Raw genomic sequence first — 21,240 nt, 5'->3', positions numbered from 1 at the left:
TATTAAAATGTTATGTTTTGGTGCCTCCTTGGACGTATGGTTAAGGTCACTGCCTTCGAATATACCTGTATGTCCCCGAACTGTGTCCAAACTATGCTAGCGATGTACAATTCTTTATGTAAGTAAGTCATCCTTCTGTCTTACGGAACATCGGTGGTGCTACCCACGTGCTCCCTCATGCCTGAAACAGCGCCCGGAGGATCTTTCTAAATCGTCTTGGTATAACCCAACAACAGAATATGTCAGATCAATATGATAATTGCTATATAGTAATATAATTGTATTATTTTCAAGTATAGTTAAAAATATTACTTCACTTCATATTTGCTAAAATATATTGATGCCATAAACTGAAAGCGTCAAACTAAACAAATTAAGATCTGTCTTCAACAACTGAGTACTGAACAAATAAGTTATTCCTGATATTTTCAAACAGTAAAAGAGCAGTGTAAAGAACCAGTGAATGACGAGGAGAAAATGGAAGGTCTATTCGAAATGATAATAACTGGAGAGACAGAGAAAGTCAACAGGATAATACAAAACGAGCCACAACTGGTAACATTTACGAGTACACAATATTTAGACATAACGCATGTTAATTAAGGTCTTGTCTTTTTCAACTGAGTTGTTGTGTCGATTTAAGATTGTAAAGTACATGTATGTTTTTTGACATAGATATTTGTCTGCATTTGGTCTTTGTGGGTCTCTTCGTGGGTCAAAAAAAATTGTCGAACAGCTACAGTTACAGTTTAACTAAGAAATGAATATCAACTACGTTTGTAAGTTTGGGATTTGTGGAGGCTGAAGCAACAGGTGTGTTAATGTTCTTACATCGCACCACACAACACTTGTTTCCTGCACGATTTGTGGTGTAAGTTAAACAAACATATTAGTGTAGTCGAGTGCTGTGAACCTTTGAAATGGTTTGCCTTTTTGATTAAAAACTGTCTTTAAATACCAACGTGTCGGTTGACATGTTAAGTTTTAACATTCACTGTCATATTAAGCAGACTGATATTTCAGTGTTAAAAGAGAAGTGGATATTGGACGCTAGTTATTGTTCGTTTGTTTTACAGATGTTAATGGACTTGCAAGGAAAATTTGCTGTTCATCTTGCCTGTAAGAATGGACAAATAGACATACTGAAGACAATGTTTAAATGCGCCAGCAAGGACGCTCTTTTGGAGATATCTGATTCAGAAAAAATAACCCCTCTACTGGCTGCTGTTAGCGGGTAAGTGTAATTGCCTGCAAGAATGGTCAAATAAACATACTGAAGGCAATGTTCAGTGTATCGAAATGTACGTTTTAAGTGATATATGCGCGATTGAAATGGGTCAGTATATTTTTCACTCATGACCATGGTTCTTATAGTGTACCTAGGGATAACGTATAACATGTACTGTGGCTTTTTTTCTTTCTGGTCTGGTACCAGCGATCTGTTACAGAGAACATAACACATCTACTGACTGCTGTCAGAGGGTAAGTGTAGCTGAGAATGGTCAAATAGACATACTGAAGGTAATATCTGAATATGCAAGGAAGAATACTTTGACAAATATCTGAATAATTATCGACTGACTGCCGTGCGTGGGGTAGTGTAGTTGACTGTCAGAATTGCAGATGATTTGTTTTAACTTGTAATTATGGATGCATTGTGTTTGTTTGTCAAGGTGTGAAAAATAGTGTATGAATAAATTATGAAATTAATATTTGCATCATTTATATGCAAATGTTATTTTTTGTATTATGTGTTATTTAGTTATATCTATTTCATCCACACTATCTTTTACATAGTAGTAGAGTATGTAACAGTACTTACTCCTTTGTTTGTATTTGCTATAAGTAAGTCTTATAATTCCTCAGTGAACAAATAGACATGGTGAAATTCCTTGTGGAAGAAGGTGCCGACAAAAAGACTGTTAATCATAACAAACAGGGGGCAGTGCAGATGGCTGTTGCATGTAAAAATGTTGCCCTGTTGAAGGTGCTGAGGGATCTCGAATTCGACGTCAATCAAAAGGTTATTAGTATATCATCATATTTAATTGCTATGACAGATAAATTTCCAGCCCTGATCTGCTATATTATTTGTTAGGCTATTTTGTTTAAACCTATATTTTTTTGCAATATTTATACAACATGATTACAAATATACAATAAAGGATTGGACAGGAAGCTATATAAGCTTAAGGTTGTCCTCTCCAGGCTATTTAACAGATTAATGCAAACCGAGTGAACTAGGATTTGTTTATTGCAATATAGAATTGCATATTATTTCTATATTGCAAATGAACATACTTGAAGTATATGGCCACTAATAAACGCCTTTTTATACAGTTTTTATAGACTACATTAAGCTTAGCAGAACATTTTTAGTAGTTAATGAAAATTGCTTCCCCATTGTATGTTTTAATATAAACATGTTTTGTGAAAATGTTGAAAATGTTCCCAATTGTATGTCATTTTTCATGAACAGGATCTCTTGAAACAGTCCCCAGTTGTTGACGCCATTGTTCAAGGCAATGAAGAGATAATTGACATCATACTGGACTGGCCAGACTTGGACATACAGATTACAGATAGTATCGGCTTCTCTCCTTTCTTCCTGGCATGCAGAAAAGGTATCCTGAAGTAAGTTAAAAGCATTGCCCTACCGTAAAATATAATCACATGTATTAATTTAGTCATATAACACGAAAGTCCAACCGCTTAGCAGAGTAGGGAGGGCGCAGATCTACGGATCGCGGGATCGTGAGTTTGATCATCGGGTGAGGCGTATGCTCGTCGTGACGATTTGATGAAAGACATTTTGTCTGAAATCCTTCGATCTTCACCTCTGATTCATGTGGGAAAGTTGGTAGTTAGTTGCAGTGGAAAGATTTGTACTGGTACAGAATCCAGGAACACTGGTTAGTTCAACTGCCCACCGTTATATAACTGAAATACTGTTGAAAAACGGCTTAAAACCCCAAACAAAACAAATAAACATATATTACTAAAGGTATCTATATATTTTATATTTGGAAGGTCGATTAAGAATTTCGACAATTGCCGTTTCTTCTCAAGTTTTTGGTAGCAGCACACGGACATGTTGACAGTACAATGCTTGTTCGAGCTTTGGCATCAGCCATAGTTTAATTTAAGTTTTCTGTTTCCCTTTTTTTTAGAGCTGTGCAGAAAATACTTCAGAAGCGCATGATGGAAATAAAAGAACGTAAAATACAAGACGGTTATTCTGGTCTACATCTTGCCGCTTTCAATGGAAATAAAGACGTCGTGGAATTTCTTATCAAACAGGTAGTTCAGTCATTGTGGCACAGTCCTTTGCTTAGACAGAATTAACTCTAAAAGAATAGTCATTTAGAAGCAATTGCTTACTTAAGCAGAATCAGCCAAATCCATAACTAGACCCAACACTTATCACTTGGAATTTTGAACAAGGGACTACTTTTGAAAAAGTACAATCCCCAAATACTGCTTCATTTGAATGGAAGTTGTAAGTGATATTAATATCTGGAAAAGGATCTGAAAAAGTTTTATAAATTTACGTTGATATGCCTTATAGTTACGACCACGGGGTCATCAAAGACTGAAGTTGTTCTGGTTTGAAACAACACATACAAATCTTTATGGCAGGGATAGTATTCCTGATAACACGAATCGCATAACAACGTGAGAGCTATGACTTGCAGAACAATGCTTTTCCCAAGTAGTTTCTTAGTAAAGTCCATAGCGAAAGATATCGATATGATTGTATGCACTTACTATTCTATTTTAGCCAATGGTTGAGATTGACTGCTTGACAAAAGAAGAACGAACGCCTCTCCATCTTGCCTGTGCGGAAGGTATCTTTGACATTGTGACAGTACTTATTGATGGAGGTAATAGACATGTTGTACATTGCGGAGATATTTCTTCTTCTTTGTCTTATTAATGACACTACTAAAATGTACTTGAAAAGGGAAAAAGGAATGTTAGAATTGAACATGATAGACATGACTGATATACATTCTTCTGCATAAGCAAATATGTTGTACAACATTTGGGTATCTGTATAGAGACGTGACAGTGACCCAATTATATATTCGATATTTGGGATTTTGGTCACAGTATAAACACACACACAGTCTAGTGTATGTTTAAGTCAGCTATATATACCAAGGCAGGATAGAAGGTAGACTGGCTCCCGTCCCTATGTTTGTTCTTATTTACATATATACAAGTTCATTCATTAGGAGGGAAGTAACTCCAGCAGGTTATTTCTACATCGACATTTTTATTGCCCCTGGCTCCGAACATAGGTATGGTTCAGCCATCAGATAAAATGTGCTATTTTAGAGGCTTAAGATTTTCTAATTTTGTTTGCAGTATTTATATAAAAAATAACCATGCAGCCAGGGAGCCAGGCTAGATAGAAGGTCCTGATAGAAGACTGTCTTTTTATTGTTTATGTTGTAGGTGCCAATATTACCCTTTGTGATGCATCAAAGAAGAATTCCCTGCATATCTATCTAGAGGGGGCCGGTGCTGAAGTAAGTTAACTGAAAGTTTGACCTTTTTAGTCGGCATTTCCTTATACTATCTTGATAGTGTATAACGCTGACTTTCAGGATGCGGGTGTACGTTTCAAAGTCGGAGATAGATCTATGTAAAACTTTTATTCATTTGTCATCTATAATACCTTTCAGCAATACGCAGAGAGACAGATTCAGGCTTGTTTTCCCTCTTCATTCTCGACACTTTTTCCGCAAAAAGAAAGCCCAATCAAATATAGCTACTACTAATCCCCAATGATAACGTGTTCCCGCGCAAACGCGAGGGCGTGTCCATTTCATGATAATAGATAAAATAACAGTTCGTATTGCTTGCGCTATTCTTCGCAAGTAAATATCAGTATTTGGCCATTAGTATATAGCAAATGCAGATACCAAGTCGTTTTGTATGAATTCGAATCCTCGGAACGATTTTTTTCAGATTTTCTTGTTGTTTTTCCAATCTGTTTTCAATTCTGTTCCCATATTCTTCGTTTGTTTGTATTTGCATATATGTCATTATGTAACATATGTTCATTGTTCACTTTCTATTTTTAAGCTTAGTACATGCATCTCTGTGATGATACTAAACTTTTCTCATATGCCATATTGGCTTCAGATATTTCTCTGTTGTTGTGTCATAGAGGAAATGAAGGAATATATTTTTATGCAAAAGTAAAACGAAAAACTCCATTGCCGCCGTTGAGTTTCGAATCCACACTGCAAAAAAAAAAAAAAAACATCTGATGAACATAAACAGAATGCTTTACCTCTGAGCTAATTTGTAAGTAGTAGGAAAATTAGACATATTTAGTTTTTGACAAGTTATATAAATGTTATAGTAATGTTTAATAAGTTATCGTTGAGATGCATAGTAAATTAAGCTTCTAGCACATATTGAATGACCGTAAAAATGCAAGTTTTATGACACATGTTTGCTGTTGTACGGATAATTGTATCCACGCAGAATACAAATGTATTCGTTTTATTACTTTTCGCGAGAAACTGTTCGATATCAGTCAAAAGGCCGAATATATGCATTATATGTTTGTCCGGCGTTCGTGTGGAAGACAAAATACATAAAAGAATCGCAATTCACCTATAATCTCATATATAACCCCTACGAAAAACGCATTCCATCGAGAATGGATCGCTTGTATACCCCTCACATTTAGCTTATCGGATTCCTTATTATGTCTCCCCCCTCTGGGGGAGACATATTGTTTTAACCCTGTCCGTCCGTCTGGCCGGCCGTCCGTCCGTCCGTACGCCACACTTCATTTTCGATCAATAACTTGAGAACCATTTGATATAGAACCTTCAAACTTCATAGGGTTGTAGGGCTGCTGGAGTAGACGACCCCTATTGTTCTTGGTGGTCACTCCATCAAAGGTCAAGGTCACAGGGGCCTGAACATTGAAAACAATTTTCGATCAATAACTAGAAAACCAATTGACCCAGAATGTTGAAACTTCATAGGATGATTGGTTATGTGTAGTAGACGACTTTTGTTTTTTTTGGGGTTACTCCGTCAAAGGTCAAGGTCACAGGGGCCTGAACATTGAAAACCATTTCCGATCAATAACTAGAGAACCACTTGACTCAGAATGTTGAAACTTCATAGGATGATTGGTCATGTATAGTAGACGACCCGTATTGTTTTTGGGGTCGCTCCATCAAAGGTCAAGGTCACAGGGGCCTGAACATGAATACCATTTCCGATCAATAACTAGAGAACCACTTGACCCAGAATATTGAAACTTCATAGAATGATTGTACATGCAAAGTAGATGACCCCTATTGATTTTGGGGTCACTCTGTTAAAGGTCAAGGTAGCAGGGGCCTGAACATGGAAAAACGTTTCCGACCAGTAACTTAAGTACCACTTGACCGAGAATGTTGAAACTTCATGGGATAATTGTTCGTGCAGAGTAAGTGACCCCTATTGTTTTTGGGGTCACTCCATTAAAGGGGCCTGAACATGGAAAACCGTTTCCGATCAATAACTTGAGAACCTCTCGACCCATAATATTGAAACCTCATAGGATGACTGTTCGTGCAGAGTAAATGACCCCTATTGTTTTGGGGGTCACTACATTAAAGGTCAAGGTCACATGGGCCTAAACATGGATAACTATTTCCGATCAATTAATTGAGAACCTCTTTATCCATAATGTTGAAACTTCATAGGATGATTGGACATGCAGAGTAGATGACGCCTATCAATTTTGGGATCACTCTGTTAAAGGTCAAGGTCACAGGAGCCCGAACATGGAAAACAATTTCCAATCAATAGCTTGAGAACCACTTGACCCAGAATGTTGAAAGTTCATAGGATGATTGAACATGCAGAGTAGATGACCCCTATTGATTTTTGGGTCAGTTTATTAAAGGTCAAGGTCACAGGGGCCTGGTCATGTAAAATCATTTCCGGAAAATAACTTAAGAACCACTTGACCTAGAATGTTGAAATTTAATAGGATGATTGGACGTGCAGAGTACATGACCCCTATTTATTTTGGGGTCACTTGATCAAAGGTCAATGTCACAGGAGCATGAACAGTGACTTTAGAACCACTAGGCCAAGAGTGTTGAAACTTAGTGGGATGACTGGACATGCCAAGTAGATGATCCCTGTTGCAGCCAACCGTCAGTGTCTCTTTGAATTTCGCTTCTGACCCCTATTGACTTCTTGCCTATAGGACTTTGCACTGGGGGGAGACTGGCGCTTTTTTACAAAAGCAATTTCTAGTTGTGACTGTGTTTTACAACACTTTCTTCGAGCATATGTGCTAGTAATTGCGGGAGATGTACATAAATCTAACCTGGGTTTTACTTGATATCTTTATTATTTGTATGGTTGTACAATAAACAAATCATGATGGGAATCGAACCAGATCTACGAATTTTCTCTTATCTGTTTAATCTGTTTCATTGATCGAGCCTCAACTTTTGCTATATATTTTAGAACATCATGATACACGCCGTGCTCGCCGATAAATAATTACAGCACTTTCTCTTTGTCATTCCCTTGCAGTATTGTCCATTTAAATGTATATTTTTTATAGAGGGTGATAGTTTATACATATGATCAGGTCTCGGCAGCCAGCTAAAACAATGTACATTTCATTTGTCAAGTGATAGTTTATACACATGATCAGGTCTCGGGAGCCAGTTAAAACAATGTACATTTCATGTGTCAGGTGATATTTTATACATATAATCAGGTTTCGGGACCCAGAGCTTTAAATTATTTATATCAAATGAAATAGATGCAAATTTTTCGAGTGAATGAATTTCAGAATACCTATAATATTCCATTTGGCCGCTTATTGGGACAGACAGATAACATTTAAAAACAGGTATTGCATGCGTGTAGCATTGTTAAAAGCTATATTTGGGGTCTCCATGGCCGAGTGGTTAAGGTCGTTGACATCAAATCACTTGCCCATCACCGATGTGGGTTCGGGCTTCACTCGGGGCGTTGAATATTTTTCATGTTTTGAAGCCATCCAACTGGTTTACGGAAGATCGGTGCCCGCCCGTGATGAAATAATCCACGGAGGGGCTCCTTGGGTCTTCCTCTACCATCAAAGCTGGAAAGTCGCCACATGACCTATAACTGTGTCGGTGCGACGATAAACCAAAGATAAAAGCTTACATTTGCAGGACACAGAACAAGTTGCGGACTTCATTCGAATGGTTGAATATTTGATAGACCATGGTGTATCAGCCGATGGTCTTGACGAGGCAGAGAAACGCCCTGCGGAGTATGTCAGTGAAAAAATGAATGAAACATACCAAAGTATCGTTGCGAAAAAGTAAGTTATAATTTACTTATATCATCGGTGTGATAAAATAAAAATATAAAACAAATGTGATAAATTAAATATATAACACAGTATGATAAATTAAAAATATTACATCATACTGATGTTAAAATTATTTCTTATTAGATCTTACATCAGTTATAAAAGGCCAATCACCTTGAGAGTCCTTTACCCTCTGGCAATAAATCACAGTCTGTCAACCAAGCACTCAACAAACATAAAATCAAGTACTCAACAAATCCACGGAGATCTGTAGCAGACCCAGTTACGGATCTATGACGTGACAGTTCCTATCCAACTAACATAACGTTTGTATTTCAGCGTCCGTAAGTGCTCTATAATCTAAGTATCCACTGTTTATTATGTCTCCCCCAGGAGACATATTGTTTTTGCCCTGTCCGTCCGTCCGTCTGTCCGTCCGTCCTTCCGTCCGTCCGTCCGTACGTCACACTTCATTTCCGAGCAATAACTGGAGAACCATTTGACCTAGAACCTTCAAACTTCATAGAGTTGTAGGGCTGCTGGAGTAGACGACCCCTATTGTTTTTGGGGTCACTACATCAAAGGTCAAGGTCACAGGGTCCCGAACATTGAAAACCATTTCCGATCAATAACTAGAGAACCACTTGACCCAGAATGTTGAAACTTCATAGGATGATTGGTCATGAAGAGTAGATGACCCCTATTGATTTTGGGGTCACTCTGTCAAAGGTCAAGGTCACAGGGGCATGAACATGGAAAACAATTTCCGATCAATAACTAGAGAACCACTTGACCCAGAATGTTGAAACTTCATAGGATGATTGTACATGCAAAGTAGATGATCTCTTTCGATTTTGGGGTCACTCCATTAAAGATCAAGGTTACAGGGGCCCGAATATTGAAAACCATTTCCGGTTAGTAACTAGAGAACCACTTGACCCAGAATGTTGAAACTTCATAGGATGATTGGTCATGAAGAGTAGATGACCCCTATTGATTTTGGGGTCACTCTGTCAAAGGTCAAGGTCACAGGGGCCTGAACATGGAAAACAATTTCCGATCAATAACTAGAGAACCACTTGACCCAGAATGTTGAAACTTCATAGGATGATTGTACATGCAGAGTAGATGACCCATATCGATTTTGGGGTCACTCCATTAAAGGTCAAGGTCACAGGGGCCCGAACATTGAAAACCATTTCTGGTCAGTAACATGAGAACCACTTGACCCAGAATGTTGAAACTTCATAGGATGATTGGTCATGAAGAGTAGATGACCCCTATTGATTTTGGGGTCACTCTGTCAAAGGTCAAGGTCACAGGGGCCTGAACATGGAAAACCATTTCCAATCAATAACTAGAGAACCACTTGACCCAGAATGTTGAAACTTCATAGGATGATTGGTCATGAAGAGTAGATGACCCCTATCGATTTTTGGGTCACTCCGTTAAAGGTCAAGGTCACAGGGGCCTGAACATTGATAACCAGTTCCGATCAATAACTTGAGAACCACTCGACCCAGAATGTTGAAACTTCATAGGATGATTGAACATGCAGAGTAGATGATCCCTATTGATTTTGGGGTCAGTCTATTAAAGGTCAAGGCCACAGTGGCCTGTTCATGTAAAATCAATTTTTGGAAATAACTTGAGAACCACTTGATCTACAATGTTGAAACTTAATAGGATGATTGGACTTGCAGAGTAGATGACCCCTATTTATTTTGAGATCACTTGATCAAAGGTCAAGGTCACAGAAGCCTGAACAGTGACTTGAGAACCACTAGGCCAAGAGTGTTGAAATTTAGGGGGATGATTGGACATGCAAGTAGATGATCATTATTGCAACCAACCATCAGTGTCTCTTTGAATTTTGCTCCTGACCCCTATTGACTTCTTGCCTATAGGACTTTGCATTGGGGGAGACATGCGCTTTTTTACAAAAGCATTTTCTATTTTTTTTTTGGCATTATAGTGTGGATGATTGTTTACTTTTGTCCGTAAAAAGTTACTGTCTCAAAAAATTATATTAAAGAGCACTCCGAAGGCATCTTGCAAAAAGAACTTCAAAATTCTGTCTGAAAATCGGCTCCAGTAATATTGTTATAGAAAGAAAGAATAAATATCCAGTTATTGTCAATCCAAGAAAGAACGAATACTCAGTTGTCGTCAATTTCAAACAACTAGTTTGCTGAAAAGAAGACCAAACACGAGACTACGCTTTGCTGAAGCACGATAGCCGCAGATGGAACTGCGATCCAGAACACTCCCAACAGCATCACTCAGTATTAACGACAGAACAAGCAACAACATGAATACCAATGCCCCACCGGAGGAGGAGATGTATTTCTCCCCAGACAACCAGGCAGCAAATCAACCATTAACAACAACCGACACTCAACGAGATGTAGATGACTCAATTTCACATGTTAGTGAAAGTATCTTCAGCACCGACACCATAATACTAGGGCCAGATTCATCGCAGAACACACCACACCAAAGAGACCCCACCAGAAACAGGTATCCAGATGCACCTCCATTTATGCAAATGAACAGAGATGAGCACATCAAGGTAAAGCCCAGACTACAAGTACCGACTTCCCTACCCGCAGGACACCAATCCTGAAAGGACGAAGAAGAAAACATGCTACTACAAGCGAAAGTCGCCTCCCTGTGCGAGCGGTTACGAGAGTTAGAAAACACCCAACCCAGGATGCCATGATCCACCAGACAGACGTCCAATACCACTAAGGCAGCCGCACACTTCACATGAAGAACCAGATGACTTCCTGCTCGGGAGCAGAGACAGAGGGAGAACACGAATGAGACCCCACTACAACACTCAACGTCACGACTCAACGCCAAGGGCCAATAGAAGAAGTTCAAGCCCGAGCCCCACCAGACGCCATAATGTACATCATCCAATACACCAGCCCAGGTGGCGCGACTTATCACCGGAAGACCCAGAATACGACATGTTTGTCCCGGACCCATCCATACGCCGTAGAAGATTTCGCCACACTACCGCCTACCCACAGCATGACTACAACCGCAGAGGACCTTCACCAGCATCACATCACGTCAGAAGTTACGACGAACCCAGACAATATATGCCATATTTTTATGGAAAACCGAACGAATGGGAAAACTTCTGGATGAAGTTTGAAATATTATCTAGAAAATACCAATGGAATGAAGAAAAACAGAGAGAAAATCTGATACTATGCATGAGGGATGATGCAGCAGCCTTTGCTACAAGCTTAAATGCTGACGTGAGAGAAAATACAAGAAACTTTATCACCGCATTGAAAGAACGCTTTAGCCACAGGACACCAGCGAGAACCCACGGAGAGAGCAAAATTAGAAAATGCGCAGAAGACCTCCAAAGAAACCATACAGGAATACGCGTCCAGAATTCAACTAATGATGTCCAAAGCATACCGTGACATAGAAGGAACAACAACTTACACAGACCTTGCAATCCAACATCTTCTGAAAGGTTTACAGGATCAGCAGATGGCGTACGAGATATCAATCAGAACTCCAAAAAGTATATCCGAAGCAGTTGACTTGATTATCCTACATGAAGCCTGCAAAGACAGCTCAAGACGAAGAAGTGGTATAAGACATTAAGCCACGCCCTATACCGACGACAACAGTAGCGAAGATTTTGATGATTACTTGCCACCTGACTTGCGACGACTCAACGGAAAGAGATTTGTCACAGAAGAAAGACTATTCCAGTTTGCCCGAGACCTCAAGCAATCTATGATGAAAAATAAAGGTAAGGATGAAAAGAAATTCTACGAAAATGATGAAGAATTTAAAAAAGGAATCCCGTCTAAAAAAATAGAGACCCTTATCTGTTTCAACTGCCAGAATGAAGGACACATAGCACCAAGATGCCCAGAGAAGAAAAATAACCAATGGCAAACTAAGCACCAGGACAAGACCGATGAAGACATTATTTCAAAGAAGCCTTTAAACTTCAAGGGACTGAGTCTACAGGCCGAGGGTCAGTCCAAGCAATCAACCATTTAGTTGAAAACCTGAAAAAAATGGCCGATAACGAATATGAGACGAACTTACCACAGTATACAAGCGAAACAGGCTCCGAGACCAATACACCATTTTCAAGTGAGACAGAAAATGAAGAATCCGATGATGAGTTACATATAGTGATAGATAGAGTAAAGGCAGTGACCATCAAGGTGCCAGTACTTGTTCAAGGTAGAGACGCGAAAGCTGTAGTAGACACGGGAGCCGAAGTTACAGTACTAAATAGCGACATCTACTTCAGTATACCCCAAAAGCAACGACCCATATTAAAGAAAGCTAAACGCAACCTTGTCGTAGCAGAAGCAGGAAAAGAAATGAGAACAGAAGGCATGGCGGACATAATGATTCGACTAGGAGACACAACCTTTGAATGGACAGTTTACATAGCTCCTATACATGATGACATTCTACTAGGTTGCGACATAATTGATGAAAAGGACATCACGGTAAATACCAAGAAAGGGCTACAGATAGAAGACAACAAGTGGATAAGCTGTGAAATAATCAGATCAAAAGAAAAATCTTCCAAGGTACAAGTCTCAAGAGCAGTTACCATTCCAGCCTATTCAGAATTCATAATGAGAGGTCAATGTAGCGATATCACACAAGAAGATGATACGACATACATATTTGAAGCTACAGAAGAAGCCAAACAACAATTACTTATTGCAAGATGTGTGATAAACCCCCATTCTAATAAAGTACCATTGCGATTGATAAACCTTAGCCACAGACCAATTAAATTGAGAAGGGTTTCATTATAGGAGAACTACAAGTTGTAGGATCTGTATCCAGCACAGGTACCACAGTGGACTTGGCAAACCATGAAGAAGGACCCTCCGTCTGCCGGTTAAAAACTCTAGAGAGCAAACATGAAAGGCTAACAAGAGACACTGGAAACCTTCCGATAGAGAAGACACAACCCATAGACAAAATACAGGATGCCGTGTCTGATTTACCAAAACACCTAGTAGATCTATACCAGAACAGTTTATCAACACTAAATGAGGCTCAGAGAAAAAATCTGCGAAACTTACTTACAAAGCACAGCGAGACATTCGCAAAATCGAAGACAGAGTTAGGTACATGCGCCGTACTAAAGCATAAAATAGAAACAAGAGAAGCAGCACCTGTCCGACAATCATTAAGAAGAACACCTCAAGGCTTCGAAGGAGAAGAAGAGAAGTATATAAAGGAGCAGCTAGCCGCTGGAGCGATAAAGCCGTCAAACTCCCCATGGAGCTCGGCATTAGTCATGGTCAGGAAAAAGACAGGAGAAGTTCGCGTATGTGTGGACTATCGCAGAGTCAATGAACGCACAGTGAAAGATGCGTACCCTTTACCACGAATTGACATGTGCCTGGACTGCCTATCCTCAGCGAAACTTGTCTCCACAATTGACCTACAGAGCGCATACATGCAACTAGAACTAGCTGAAGAAGATCAACACAAAACCGCATTTATCACCAAGTATGGTCTATTCGAATACAGGAAGATGCCATATGGACAATGCAACTCAGCAGGCACATTTCAAAGATGTATGGAACTAGTCCTGAGAGGCCTACAATGGGAGATACTACTAGTGTACCTGGACGACATAATCGTGATGGCTCAAAGCTTCGACGAGAGTATTGAGAGACTGGATCTCCTTCTAGACAGACTCAATAAGGCAGGACTAAAAGTGAAACCAAGTAAATGTGAACTATTCAAGACTGAAGTTTTATTCCTTGGCCACATAGTGAACCAGCATGGGATCAGACCCAATCCAAGTCTAGTAGAAGCAGTCCTTTCCTGGCAGAAACCATCAAATGCGAAAGATATCCAAAGGTTCATCGGTTTAACATCATATTAACGTCAGTATGTACAGTCATTCAGCACAGTTGCTGCACCACTGACCAGACTTACAAGAAAAAATGCCAAATTAGAGTGGACAGATAAATGCGAGACAGCGTTCCAGACTTTAAAAGAAGCATTATGTAAGGCACCAGTCCTAGCATACCCAAAACCACACCAACCGTACATATTAGACTGCGACGCGAGTGATTTAGGAGTTGGAGCAGTATTGTCGCAGATCCAAGAAGGAAAAGAAAAAGTTATAAGCTACGCATCCAAAAGACTTAACCAACACCAAGAAAAATACAGCGTAACTAAGAAAGAACTACTGGCCGTCATCACATTTATTGATCACTTCCGACACTACCTCCTGGGACAGAAATTTCTACTCAGGACGGATCATGGCTCACTACGCTGGCTCTTCGAATTCAAAGACCCTCGCGGCCAAGTCGCAAGGTGGCTAGAAGTTTTAGCCCAATATGATTTCGACATAGAACTGAAGCAGGTTAAAAACATTCGAACGCAGATGGAATGTCAAGAAGACACTACAAGTCCTCAATCTGCAGACACCAAACCCAAGATGAAGAAGAAAACTGTGAAGAATGCTCCAAGATCAGAGATGAATGGAAATCGTTTGAAACAGAAATTGATGATGTGGTCGACCTTGGAGTAAAAACCTCAAACCAATCTATACACGAGCATGGTTCCTACATCAGAGTCACGATCACAAAACAAGAAGCGACGAAAGGAATACCAATACCAAAGTCAAAGATACCAATGAACCGACCGACAGCGGCATAAATACGGAGCAGACGTACCTTCCATGTTACACACCTAATGAGGTAGAAGAACTACAAAGGCAAGATCCGGATCTGTACTATCTTCAGAAATGGATGGATCAGGGTGAACTCCCAGAAAGAGAGAAGATAGCAAGTCTAAGTCCAGCTGTTAGAAAATACTGGCTTAACTCAGAAAATATAGTGAGAAGGAAAGGAGTAATCTATCAGAAAGTATGGACAAGCAAATATAGACGAGAGTACCATGTCCAAATGCTCGCCCCCAAAGTATTTAGAGCACAGATCATACGAGACCACCACAATACCCTTATATCCGGACATCTCGGCGTAAACAAGACCATTAAGAAGATTAGACAAAAATTCCATTGGTACAAAATGGATGAAGATATCAGGATACACATTCGCAAATGCCTAAAGTGCTGTGCTGCAAAACATCCATCAAAGAGACCGAAAGCAAGACAAAGAAAGTACCAAGTAGGCTATCCGCTAGATCGCATAGGAATCGATATAATGGGACCTCTTCCTACCACTAAACAGAAGAACAAGTACATATTGGTGATAGCTGATTACTTCACAAGGTATATTGAAGCCTACTGTATTCCAAACCAGCAAGCAGACACAATAGCACAGAAACTGGTGATGGAATTCATTTCTAGATATGGCACACCACTGGAACTCCACTCAGACCAAGGAAGGAACTTCGAGAGTGAACTGTTTAAAGAAACTCTTACGATGGATTAGTCGAACGCTTCAATGGTACACTAGCAAAGATGCTGATGAAGACAGTGAACTCGAACCTATCTGACTTGGATGAACACATTGGATTACTCCTAGCAGCGTACCGTAGCACTGTACATCCAGCAACCGGATACACACCAAACATGCTGATGTTCGGAAGGGAAGTAAACCTACCGTCTCATCTATTGTTCCCTTTCCCTAAGGCGGAGGCTCCAACTGATCAACACTGGTATGTCGCAGAACTTCGTGATCGAATGGAAGAGGTGGACCACCTGGCCAGAGAAACACTGAAAGAAGCCGCATCGAGACAAAAGAAGGATCACGACACTAGAGTTGCTGAATCGACCTTCAAACCAGGGGACCTTGTCTACAAAAAGAGGGGGCTTACCACAAAACTGCAAGATCTATACCAGGGTTCATTTGTGGTAACCGACATGATCAGCACGGCTGTGTACCAGATCCAAGGAAAGAAGAAAGCATTTATTGTCCATCACGACAGATTAAAATTGTACGAGCCAAAGTTTGTACCCCGATGGGCACTTTCCCTACAAAACAAGTTTAACGCATAAGTCAACACTATAAAGCCACCACCTTTTCTTCAGTTACTTCATCCAACCACCATACCGCAACATTACTTATCACATCACGGTCAAGGTAGCAGCAAGCCAAGAGACACAATAGTAACATAATGTCTGTATGTTTTTAAATATGTATATTACAGATGAAAGACTACACCTGTATCCTGTGTGGGTTCCAGGCACAGTATGAAGTCGTATACTGCCATGTGTACAGCAATCACACGAAAGAAAGACCCCCATTCTTGTGCGCATGTAGCTACGCTGCCACTTCCTTAGCAAAGCTGGAGAAACACGTACAGAAGCGTGGACACTGTCACGGAGTAGGCGATGGCCAGACCAGTGTTCCTTTAGACAAGGTTATCCATAGAGCTCCGAAGATCAAGGAAGCATCCACATCGACCGAAGATCTCACAGAAAGCCTGGAGGCCAGGTATCAACAGCTACTTGACCTGCCTCTGGTTCCGGCACTAGGAGTGCATACCGCACAAGCTATCTCTCTATGTAACTACCTGGAGATGAAGGCCAACCAGGATGTGCCAACCGTCGATCTGTTTCCACCACTGGAAAAGACACCGGCAGAACCTCTACCCCCAGCCATCCACTTCTGGAAGAGGGCAGCAGAAGAATCCGTATCTCAGTATAATAAGCGTCATTGTGTTTAAGGTCTAACATCACCTTACTTTTGGCTTTACATTTTCATTTTGGGCATATCAAAATTAAATTCCAATTCTTATAAAATTACCATAATTGAGTTACAATACTATACCATGTTATTTTCACACAAGAAAAAAGACTTGTGTTCCTTTTTTTTACATTTAGTGTTCTACATTTTGTATTTAAAGTTATTTATTAACTTTTGGATAAAAGCAAGTTTTAAGGTTTGAGTTTTGTAAGGCTTCTCAGGGTTCATAGCGATTTTTGTTGTACTTTTACATAGAATATAAGTTTCTATGGGCATGGTATTATATAGAATATCAAATTTTTTGTACTTTTTCTATAGGATCTAATTTCTATAGGCGTCTGTTGGATTTTTATCGCAGACATATTTTGTCACTACTGTTATCCTGAGATATAAGCGACCGTTGTATTGGTGCGTATAGCCCCCCTGTGGCTAAGTCTAATGCATATGTATTTTTGTGGCTTTTCACAGAAGTGTAAACTTTTATTTATTAATTGGTTAATATGTATGTTTACATATCATAAGAACAGAATTTAATGTCAAACAAGATGTTATATTTTTATACTCAACATTGCTCAACCTTAACTTAAGTTTGTGGTACAGCTAGTCATTTGTTATACTTGTATTTTTAAGCATGTGTCATTGTTGTTCATTTAACATGGTAATGTAACACATTTACTACAAATAAGTAAAGTGCTAAACAAAAGGTATGAAAATAATATTCATGAAGATGAATAAGAGGTGATGTTCTTTACTATAAAGTGTTAACAAGAAAAAGTGTTAAGATGTGTGCGAAATAAAAAGAAATGAAAAAGTGTCATAAAAAGTGCTATAAAAAATGTTATAATCAGTGAAGCAGAAAGTACCATAATAAGTGCTATAAAAAGTTTTAATCGGTGAAGAAAAAGAGTGCCATAATAAGTGCTATAAAAGAGTGTTCAGTGAAGCGAAAGTGCCATTAAATGATAAAGAGAAACCGATCCATCAATATCGCGTAAATAAAGATTGTGCAAAGACATTGGGTGCAATTAACATTTAGGGTGGTTGTGCCTGCACAAATACATATCATATCTAACGCGTATCTTAAGGTCATTTCATTCAAAACCTACTTAATAAACCCGGACGATGATGTCAAGAACAGATGAAGTCTATATCTTGCGTAAATAAATATTGTGCAAAGACATTGGGTGCAATGAACATTTAGGGCGGTTGTGCCTGCACAAATACATATCATATCTAACGCGTATCTTAAGAAAGTCATTTTACCCAAAACCTACTCGATAAACCCAGATGATGACCAAAAGAAGGCGACGCCTAGAACAGATGAAGTCCATATTTGTAATTTTTTTTTGTATTATATACATATGTATTTCTTTTTACTTTTCTATGCAGACTGTCAAAAATGGTACGATTCTTGCTCATAAAGAAAATACTCAGATGAGATTATATTGTTGTTTTCTAGTCTTTTGAGCAAAACCATGATCAAACAGTTTGTACATTTTGTAAATTTTTTATTACAAAATTATTATTTTTACAGTAGATTTTATAGTTTGTTACAGTTTAGAGTTTATTTTTCTTATATGTTTTACTAAGCAGACCTCATAGAGTTGTTCGTGTTAAAAGAGTATTTTTATAAACATATTTTTCTATAACCATGTTTTCTTTTTAAATGATATTTTTATAAGACTTGCCAAAGAGTAAAGTAACTGATCATTCATATACCGCTATGTGTTCAGGATTTTTTTCCATTGTTCAGATTTATGCAAATACTTTATTTGAAGAAATATGTTTTCAAGTTTTATCTTGAAAAAATTTATTGCTTTTTTCAAAGCAATAAATTTTTTCTTTTCCCAAATCCGGTGTATTGTTGTAAAGTCAGATTTTGAGCTAGATTTTGTTACATTGTATTACATAATGAACAATGTCCCTATTAATAATATTACATAAATTACATAATAATATTTTGCAACAACAGTATTACTCCTACATGTTTTAAGGTATATAGCAAGTCTATCAATCAGGGTTTGACCTGGGCCAGTCTATATTAAGGAACTGACCATATATATTGTATTGTATTGCATTAGAACATTTCTATTGAGTCTTGATCAACATTCATTCATTCATTCATGCACACATACTTATATGTTGATAGTTTTAGTTCATGTAGTTATTAGTTACATTTTATTGTTTAAATTCATTATATTCTTGTTAACTTTGTTGCATATTCTATAATCTCATTATTCTAAACTGCTTTTTGTTTTATCATGCAACTATGACATGTTTTTCTATTTTTAGAATTTAAACAAAGAGATTATTTTTATCACCAAGGTCAAGGTTTAATGTAATCTGTAAGATAATCTCTGATTGGTCAAAATGATAAGCAAAGATGCTGACCAATCAGATTAAGTGTTACATTTTTGTCAGATTGCAGTGCCACCTGCAGGACATTTTTACCTCAGTAGATTTTTGGCAGAATTTGGTCATTCTGTTGCTTTCCACCAGACTGAAAACATCTAATAAAACTTCATCTCCAAGGTATAAATTTAATTAATTAATAATATTTGATAATTATTTTAGGAAGTTTGGCATTTTGCTTACCTTAGAGATACTGAAAATTACTGAAATAATTTTTATTGATTTACAGCTAAATTTAAATTAAGTAATTAATTAAAAGATTAAATTCCTTTGTTTTAAGTGGCAGCCATCTTGGATTCTTTACTTAGATATTTTTCATAATTAGAGTAACTTTTTGATAAGGCTTGCTGCTACACAACAACAATGTAATAGCACAGAATCACAAAGACTATTTTCACACTTATTCAAACAGTATGTGGCATTTCTTTTTAACAGGATTAAATGTATTGTTTAACTTGTTTATTTTAACAGCACTCTTAGTGTGCTTTGCCACAGTTTCTATACAACATCACATTTTACAGACTTGGTTAGCTATCATTAACAGTGATTTTGCCTTGTTTCATAATGTAACTTTTGGATCATGTAATTAGATAACTATTTTGTCAATAACTAATAGTAAGAAAGAAAAGGAAAGATTTGGTTGGTTTGAAATTTATTCAGTATTTGTGTTTTTATTTTCCCTTTCTAAGTAAAGGGTGGTGTCATCCTGACGTGTCAGTAACTCTGACGTAATAGCTTATTGAATAACCGCTTCCAAGCAAACTATAAAAAGAACAAATCTGTGTTGATATTTTACTCTTTACTTTGAATTTTCGGACACTTGTCCTTTTTCAAGAATATGGAAATATTTTTCTGACTAAGTAATATCCATGTAACATTTATATCACAGGAAATGAATAATGTTGACGTCCTTATTTATATTTATTTATTTATTATTATTATTATTATTTTGTATATCTTGCTGCACTTAGTATTGTGTTTTGCTCTCTGGTTATGTATGATGTTGACACCTTGCCCTTTTTGCGGGAAACGACGTCACGTCTTACACAGGATATGACGTGACGTTGTCTTAGTGACAGGACGTCAACATTATTCATTTCCTGTGATATAAATGTTACATGGATATTACTTAGTCAGAAAAATATTTCCATATTCTTGAAAAAGGACAAGTGTCCGAAAATTCGAAATAAAGAGTAAAATATCAACACAGATTTGTACTATACTTCCCTTCGGAAGATTTACAGACATATTATAAAAAGAACATTAATATAAAACAAAAGAAGGTAATACAACAGTAAAAAGCAGACCCCACATCAATATGTTTTATTTGTTCTATCGAAAACTGCGCTTTGACATTTAAGGAAAGTATAAGGTAAATGAAACGAACGGATGCAAATTCGGTTGAAGTGTAACTTCAATCCTGTTAAGTCAGATTGTTAAAGAATATTATAATCATTGTTACATAATAATTATATGCATCACTTAAAAAGAAAGAAAGAAAAAAAAAATATCTAGCATATACGAATTTAATTTCATTCTCGGAATCGCATTTTTTTTTAAATGATTTATTACCTCATTCGGATCCGTTAACAATTTTATGACTTTAATCCTTTTCATGCCCATTACAGATAATTAACTATTGTTTGAATCAACATGTGATTTGTTTGTTTGTTTTGGGTTTAACGCCGTTTTTCAACAGTATTTCAGTCATGTAACGGCAAACAGTTAACCTAACCAGTGTTTCTGGATTCTATACCAGTACAAACCTGTTCTCCGCAAGTAACTGCCAACTTC

General features: G+C 38.0%; 1 protein-coding gene across 1 annotated transcript in view; it reads left to right on the top strand.

The window, feature by feature from the left end:
• The window catches only part of LOC128548201 (E3 ubiquitin-protein ligase MIB2-like), a 75,561-nt gene extending 67,201 nt beyond the window's left edge, over positions 1-8,360 (top strand). The window contains exons 20-27 of the mRNA XM_053522650.1: positions 437-555; positions 1,077-1,234; positions 1,867-2,023; positions 2,480-2,634; positions 3,171-3,300; positions 3,782-3,884; positions 4,462-4,535; positions 8,205-8,360. Of these exons, the coding sequence (XP_053378625.1) occupies positions 437-555; positions 1,077-1,234; positions 1,867-2,023; positions 2,480-2,634; positions 3,171-3,300; positions 3,782-3,884; positions 4,462-4,535; positions 8,205-8,360 (1,052 nt within the window). The remainder of the gene's footprint in view (positions 1-436; positions 556-1,076; positions 1,235-1,866; positions 2,024-2,479; positions 2,635-3,170; positions 3,301-3,781; positions 3,885-4,461; positions 4,536-8,204) is intronic.
• Positions 8,361-21,240: the final 12,880 nt, after the last annotated feature.

This window comes from Mercenaria mercenaria, chromosome 14 (genome assembly GCF_021730395.1).
Source record: "Mercenaria mercenaria strain notata chromosome 14, MADL_Memer_1, whole genome shotgun sequence".
NCBI classification, from domain to species: domain Eukaryota; kingdom Metazoa; phylum Mollusca; class Bivalvia; order Venerida; family Veneridae; genus Mercenaria; species Mercenaria mercenaria.
The sequence above is the reverse complement of the archived record's forward strand: the minus strand, read 5'-3'. Positions and strand labels throughout refer to the sequence as shown.